The sequence below is a fragment of the Oryza sativa genome, chromosome 7 (assembly GCF_034140825.1).
Source record: "Oryza sativa Japonica Group chromosome 7, ASM3414082v1".
In the NCBI taxonomy this organism is placed as follows: domain Eukaryota; kingdom Viridiplantae; phylum Streptophyta; class Magnoliopsida; order Poales; family Poaceae; genus Oryza; species Oryza sativa.
In genome coordinates this window covers 18,046,842-18,054,414 of record NC_089041.1, presented here as the reverse complement: position 1 = coordinate 18,054,414, position 7,573 = coordinate 18,046,842, and the positions used below count along the sequence as shown (strand labels likewise).

Genomic DNA, 7,573 nt, shown 5'->3' with positions numbered 1-7,573 from the left:
TTTGGTGGAGCCTATGGGTCTGTTTGGGGGAGCTTCTAGCTGTTGCAGCTTTTTCTAAAATCAGATTTTGGCTTAAATTATGAGAAAATATAGTTGTAGAATCCAGAAAATGAAATATAAGCTAGAAGTGGAAAAATCCAAACAGTCCCTATGTCTTTGGTTTGCGCGATTCTCATGTGGAGCGAGGTTTCTGCTTGTGCCGATCCTTGAGGAGCTAGCGCGTTGCGTTTTTATTCGTTTGGCTGGGAATTCCACCGATTTTTCGATAATCATACCTCGGTAGTTCGGAAAAATTTTTGGGTTTGATTGTCACATAGATATACGGACACATATTTAAAATATTAAACATAGTCTAATAATAAAATAAATCATAAATTCCATCAGAAAACTGCGAGACGAATTTATTAAACCTAATTAATCCGTCATTAGCAAATGTTTAGTGTAGCATCACATTGTCAAATAATGGTGCAATTAGGCTTAAAGATTCGTCTCGCAGTTTACCCGTAATCTGTGTAATTATTTTTTTACCTACATTTAATGTTTTATGCATGTGTCAAATATTCGATGTGAAAACGTAATTTATTTTTTGTTCTGGTATTAAACAGGGCCTCAGATTCTAGCAGCTCGTAAAGCCAGAGAGGTCTCCTTGGCCCTCCCAACTCCCAAGTTCCCCACTCCGCCGCAGCTTCTGTGCCGGCCGGACCCCCGTTGTGCCCCGATTTCCGCGGCCGTCCCGCCCCCGAGCGGCGCTGCCATCTCGCATTGCCGCCGCCGCCGCCGGTATGGCCACGGGTGCTGAGGCCGCCGCGGCGTTATCTCCTCCGGGCGCCGCCGGTGCCGCCGTCATGGGAGTCTTCAAGTACAACTTCGGTGCGTGCACTCTCTCCCTCTCCCTTCTCCGATCCAAGTCTGAGGTTGATTTCGGGGGGTGGGGGATCTAAGTGCGGCCTCGTTGTTGCAGCGGCGCAGTTCCTATCCAGGGTCACCCCCTTCCTCTACAACAGCTGGTTCGTGCGCCAGCTCAGCGCCGACGACTGCGCGGTGCGGGATCCCCTCCCCTCTTCTTGCTCGCTCGCTCGCTCGCTTGATTTTATTTCTGTGCCCAGATGAAGAACTGAATTGTGCGTTTACTCACCGTAGTAAAGCAAATGTGGCGATTTTGTTGGAACCCAAGTTGTTGATTTTTGTAGCAAGCTATTGCATGATTTTATTGTAGGGGGTTTTAATAGTGTGATTTGGGTTTATTTTGAAGTTTTACTTGGTTGAACTAAAAGAGAACTGCTCTGGGAATCTAGTCCACCAGCAACCGACTGTGAGAATCCAGTAGATATGAACAAATCAACGTTTTGATAATGCTGTGTTTCTTATGTGCTTCACTTTGTTCAAATATCTAATAGAAGCTTAAACTCCTTTATATGTCATCTATCTGGCAGGCATACGCGTTACAGCTTCCTCTCTTCATCAACTGCGTCCTATTTTTAAGCCGGGAGGGGTTTCGGCGTGCATGCTTGCGTAATGATTCTGACAGGTATTACAATAACTTTATATGGACTTTCTGAAGCAATTTAGGAGCTATAAGCCATATTTATAATTTCTGAAGAAATAACTAAGCAGTAAGTCTTTTTGTTTAGACTAGTCATAGCATGGATTTATTTATTTTAAGCGAGAAAATCAATCTTTAAAATGACCAACGTGCTATAGAACTATAGATACTGGAAAGTGATAAAACCCCGGTCACAATTTCTTGACCTAACGCACCATATACTCTGGCTATAGCTTGTTAGTTTTAAAAAGAACCATGTGAAAAATTTGTGCTCTAGTTTCACTTGTGCATACAGAATAGTAAATTCAAAGAGAAATGAACCCTTTATAATTTGGTAGAGTAATTCAAGAAAGAGAAGAAATAAAGAAAAGAAAGAAATGTACCTTTATTAGGCACAGTTGATTTCTCATAAAGAGTTAATTGTAGGAAGAAAGGTAAAAGGAAGAACGATTGCAATTGATGCCACAATTGCCTTATAAACCAAGGTAGACAAATTTGAATTTATTAGATGAACAACTATGTGTTTCATGGACACACGATCCATGATTTGATAAAGCCCAACACTTATGGGGAATGGTCATATGATTTCCATACTCTCATAACAGCACTTCTTTATTGTTACTGTGTGCTATTAACATTCACTTTAAACTTTCATGGTAGGACTAGCCCACAACCTCACATTGTCCATAGAGGCTACCTTCTGTGTAGTGGTGAGGGTTAGTTCCATGTTGGAACATGAGTAGTACTATCATGTTATACTTGAGGGTCTTAATGTTTACTGCTGAGGGTTTTAATGCAACAACTGTGAGCTAACCTGTTTGAGTGAAATGAGGACGAAATCCCATGTGAGTTGCTCTCTGTCCGCAGGCTTATCTTGCATGCGGGCTGTGCACTTGTGAATTTGAGCCCTAGTGTGCTAAAACTTAATTATTTCTTTATAATCAACCAAAATCACATTCTTATTTTGCATACTTGTGAAAATCTATTTTCATATACATATTCTAGATAAACCTTAGAACTGTACTTGTGGTAGAATTACACAATTTCATTCATTTCTTACAAGTCCTAACGTGTCATCTCAGCATACTGTTCAAACGGTGAGCAAATAATTGCTTTCTATTAGTAGTTTGTATGCACTATTAATTTTTTTTCTCAATTTTCAACCACTTGAACATGTTGAAACATGCTCTGGGATTGTAAAGGTCTTTCTAGCAATTGCATTGGAATATACTCTTTAAATGATGATGGTTAAAATATTTATATTACAGTGGCAATGCGATAAGTGATGAAGAGATACTAAAGGTAGCTTGGATGATTGTCCCATTTGGCATCTTAGTTTCCTTTATCAGCAGCTTATTTGTGTTGAGGGTAAAGAAATTGCGGTTATCCGATACCTATGCTAAAGCTACATTAATTATCGGTAAGCTTTGTATTAACCAAGTTTCTGTACAAGCTTTGTGTATTTGTCCTGAATATGGTGACTGATATTTCATTTAGTATAAATTCGTCAGAGTGAATGAGTCAGTTGATTGAGGATAAGCTCTTTGGAATGAATGAATCAGTTGATTAAGTTAGAATATTCCACATATTAACTCGTTAGTGGTGCTGAAATATTATATCTTCCATGCAATTGTTGAACACCTGGCTCTTGATCAATAAAATGGAGATGAGCATTCATGCAAGCATACAGTTATTTGTAGCATTTCAAGATGGTCCTTTTAGACATTTATCTATTTGTTTTTCTATTTGGATATGATCTATAAAAGCACGGCTATGAATGGCTTTGTCTTTCCTGTTTGTATGATATCACTCCACATGTTTTGCCTTATTTTTTTCATATTGTGTGACTTCTGTCCACTTTCCTCACGTTGAGAGCTAATGTATTTAGTTGATTCAATATGACAGCATTTGCTTGCGTACTGGAGCTACTGGCAGAACCTCTGTATATTCTCTCCCAGAGGAAGAAATACTATCAAATAAGAGTGTATACTGAACCTGTGGCTACTCTGCTGCGTTGTTTAACAACTTTTATCTTCATAACAAAAGGACATTCTAAAATGGTAACAGCAGAGGTTTTTACTCTATTGACGTTCTATTCAACTTATTATGCACTTTCTGTCTCAGTTTGTTATCACTGATAAAATAAAATGCTTAAGTTCACATTGTTTTTGTTGTTTACACCTGATACTGGTATAGCCATCTATTTGGTTATGGTTACATTGTGAAAGCTAGCAAATCAAAAAGTTCCATTGCCAATTTCATATTGTGTTCTTTTGGTCCATGCACCAAAGAAAATAACTTGGTGTGAGATTTCTCTCTTAGCTACATTTGTTCAGGGTTAACAGGATGTGGGTTAGAGAGGATTAACTTAATCAGGTTGTGACATTTTAACTTTATTAATTAGGATTAAGTTAACCCACAAAAAAAGTGAATATGATAACATAGAACAACTAAACCTCTTTAGAGTTCTATTTTTCCAAATATAAGTGTATAATCTGGCTAACCATCTAATCTAGCCAAACAAAGTCTTAGACTGACCATTCTAATTGCCAAATCGAACAATTAAGCTATATGTATTTTAGACTTATAGTGTTACTTAATCTAGTTATTTTCAACTTTAAGCAGATCACCTTATGTTTTTTTGGTTGGTTATGCCTCCATTGTAAATTCCATGTTAAGTTCGTCTTTGACAATAATAGGACTTTACAAAACAAAAATATGAATTCTGCTGAGTGATATGTCCAAGTAATCTTTTCTTTCTTTACTTTTCAATTAATTGGTGTTCATCTCATGTCATTCTTTTCTTATTCAATTGTTGATCAACACAACACAAAAACAATAATTTATTTCTTGCAGGAAAAGTTGGTTGTATTTGCTTTGTCACAGGTTGTCTATGCAGCTTGCATTTTCTTTGGATATTGGACCTATTTTCTTATATTTACAAATACCAAAATTTCCGATCTCCTTCCATTCAGGTTCCTTCTATGTCTGCCTTTGCATTGTGTTGTATCATTAGGTTTTGTTTGATCCATCACATGTTTATGTTTGTTTCCACTTGATGTTAAAACAAACAAATTGTCAGGTTGTCAGCCATGATGGACTGCGATAAACAGTTGTTGCACATGTGCATGTTGTTTACAGGACAGACTTTCAGGAAACTGATGCTCCAAGAAGGCGAAAAGTTTGTTCTTGTTTGGTTTGATACTCCATATAACCAGGCTGCCTATGGTCTTGTGGATAAATTAGGTAAGTATGCCGACCGCTGTTTGTTTCAGATCCTTTTTATCTTCTAATGTTGCCGGGTATGTGCAATTCATGTTTTGTTTATTTGCAGGGAGTCTGGTTGTTAGAATAGTTTTCCTGCCATTCGAGGAGAGTTCTTATGCTACATTTGCACAGTTGGCATCAGGTTCTTCTGCATTTACTTCATTTAGATATGAGAATCACATTCCTTATCCCTTTGGTGTCTGAACTTGAAAGTTTCTCTGTGAAGTTTTGTCTAACATCTCTTTGATTGGTTATTCAATGAAAATTAACCTATGTTGGCTGGGCAGGCATTGCACCAAACATGGCAGTTCATCCTTTTTTTTTTTTTTAAAAAAAAGAGTTTATTTTTTTATACTCCTTTCAGAAATTGTAACTTTGGTATGTTTCTTGATTATTTGATCCTTACAATTTAGACTTGATCATTTTCCATATTTCTTACTGCCTGAAAATATATCTTTTGGTATTATTGTTGTTTCATATTGCAGCTTTAAGATACGATAACTTTTCCTTGAAATGTTGATTTGACCAACACCAGAATTCATAGCAATATTGTTTATTTCAAAACAATATGTTCCACGCATATGTTTAGATGTATATTTCTGTAAAAGCTCTAATAATGGGCCTTTTATCCACAGGACAAAATCCCCAGAATATATCCAATTTGGAAGGTTCTTTGCTCGGAGCTCTTAAGCTTATTATGCTGATAGGTTTGTTATCCAATGTTGAATGCTATATTGATTGCATTTGCGTGTGTTATTTACTGTGTCCTCTTAGGGAGTAAGAAGCAAGCAATTGCAGTACATGTAGTGTACAGTAAACATGTTTAGTAGCTACCAACTTTATTCTCTACGTTCTCATTCGAATACAGTCATCCTTAAAGTGTCCTAACTTTGCAGGCTTGGTGGTCATCTCATTTGGTCCAAGTTATTCATATACCCTTCTTAGACTACTTTATGGGGCAAGATACAGTGATGGAGATGCTACAGTTATTCTTCGTTACTATTGTTTCTACGTCATATGCTTAGCAATGAATGGTTTGTACTTACTACTTCTATTTACCAGTTATATCATAGTAGAGCAATGTTTTTGTACAGTATTACTGTCTTCATGCTTAAATTATGTATTAAAAAAAATCTGAAATGATGAACTGTAGTTGACCTTTTTGAATTGAGTTAGTGTACCAACAAGTAGCATTGCTTCTTGTGTTGATCAATAGTTAGCTATACTTGATGATGTGTTCTATATTTAAAAATTGCACATATTAGCCTTTATACAACCATGTAATTGGGCATGAGTAACACATTCAATTGATTCCTCATGAGGATGCAATATTGAGTTGCACTGATTATGTTAATGTGTACTTTCAGGCACATCTGAAGCTTTCCTTCATGCTGTTGCAAATGAAGACAAGCTTAAGCAGTCAAATGATATGTTGCTCCTGTTCTCGGCAATTTACATTGTGCTAAATGTTGTCCTGATTAAATCTGCTGGTGCAGTTGGGTTGATTGCTGCAAATTCCATCAGTATCCTTTGGTTAATCACTACCATCTTATTTCCTTTAAAGTATCTTTTAAGAACTTTCTTTGTGCCTTGACTGTTTGTAAAGATATGCTGCTGCGAATCACATATTCAGCGGCATTCATTAAAGACTATTTCAAGGTAAGAGGTTCGGTTGATGTTTCACATAGTTTGTTTTAGTTTCTGTTCTAACAAAAATACCTGATGACTTTATTTTACAGGGCTCATTCTCTTTCCGCCACTGCTTGCCGGCAGGCTGGGGTGTGTTGCTCATTTCTGGCCTGACCACAGCTTTCTCTGAAAGGATGTTTCTGAATAGAAACAGGTTCAAGCAGACCCTTCCCATTCACATGGCGATAGGCATAATGTGCCTGGGTTTCTCATCACTCGAGATGTAAGAACACCATTTCATAAAAAAAAAATGTCTCGCTCTTTTTATATGCTATAATATAATAATCACCTTGGCATTCGTTTCTCATTCAACAGATACCGTGGTGAAAAGCAGTTCTTGACGAGTATAATCAGATCATTGAAGAGCCGCGACAAACTTGCATGAGTCTAACAACATTCAGGGTTTTGCGAGTGTTTTTAGCATTCGCCTGATAACCGCATTTTCAGAAAGAAAACATATACGATGCCGTAAATATAATTGTACATTGCATGGGTTGACGACAGAAGATAATTATGCCAAGCGGCTGGAGGACTTCACTGAACATGGATCAAACTGGTCGCGTTCTCTACTGGAGTCGGGTTAATGGTGTGTGCAGCAGAACAACTGTTCACTAAACGGCAACAGAAAGCATAGATCAGTGGCTTATATAGGCAATTTATTATCTTATTCTGTAGTAACTGCTGACTACACCAAAATCTAAGGGTGTTAAGAGAAAAATTGATTATATTTTGTTACAGCTAAAATATACTCCCTCTGTCTCATAATATAAGCGATTTTAGAGGGATGTGATACTTCCTAGTGATATGAATCTGAACAAGATAGAAAGTGTCACATCCCTCTAAAATCCCTTATATTATTGGACGGAGGGAGTAATGAATTGGAAAAGAAAATTTAACACATCGATGTAATATAATTTTTTTTAGATATTTTTTATGATATTTGCTACTTCCTCCGTTTCACAATGTAAATCATTCTAGCATTTTTCATATCCATATTGATGTTAATGAATATATATATATATATATATATATATATATATATATATATATATATATATATATATATATATATAT

The 7,573-nt window shown here is 36.7% G+C and overlaps 1 protein-coding gene across 2 annotated transcripts; it reads left to right on the top strand.

The window, feature by feature from the left end:
* The first annotated feature begins 626 nt into the window (after positions 1-626).
* LOC4343254 (uncharacterized) lies at positions 627-7,445 on the top strand. 2 transcript variants are annotated; one of them, XM_015792362.3, is made up of 14 exons: positions 627-870; positions 962-1,041; positions 1,434-1,528; positions 2,812-2,963; positions 3,449-3,603; positions 4,400-4,518; positions 4,626-4,789; positions 4,878-4,952; positions 5,446-5,517; positions 5,707-5,844; positions 6,178-6,333; positions 6,417-6,469; positions 6,550-6,722; positions 6,815-7,445. In XM_015792362.3, the coding sequence occupies exons 1-14, from the start codon at positions 783-785 to the stop codon at positions 6,882-6,884; spliced, it is 1,590 nt and encodes a 529-aa protein (XP_015647848.1). In that variant the 5' UTR covers positions 627-782; the 3' UTR covers positions 6,885-7,445. The 2 variants fall into 2 exon arrangements, with proteins under 2 accessions (XP_015647848.1, XP_066168639.1); XM_066312542.1 differs by lacking the exon at positions 962-1,041.
* Positions 7,446-7,573: the final 128 nt, after the last annotated feature.

Excerpts from the sequence above, each read along its gene's own strand:
- LOC4343254 (XM_015792362.3), top strand. The coding sequence starts at position 783 with ATGGCCACGGGTGCTGAGGCCGCCGCGGCGTTATCTCCTCCGGGCGCC. Across the intron at positions 1,529-2,811 it reads TTGCGTAATGATTCTGACAG|TGGCAATGCGATAAGTGATG; the intron begins GTATTACAATAA and ends TTTATATTACAG. Across the intron at positions 6,723-6,814 it reads GGTTTCTCATCACTCGAGAT|ATACCGTGGTGAAAAGCAGT; the intron begins GTAAGAACACCA and ends CTCATTCAACAG.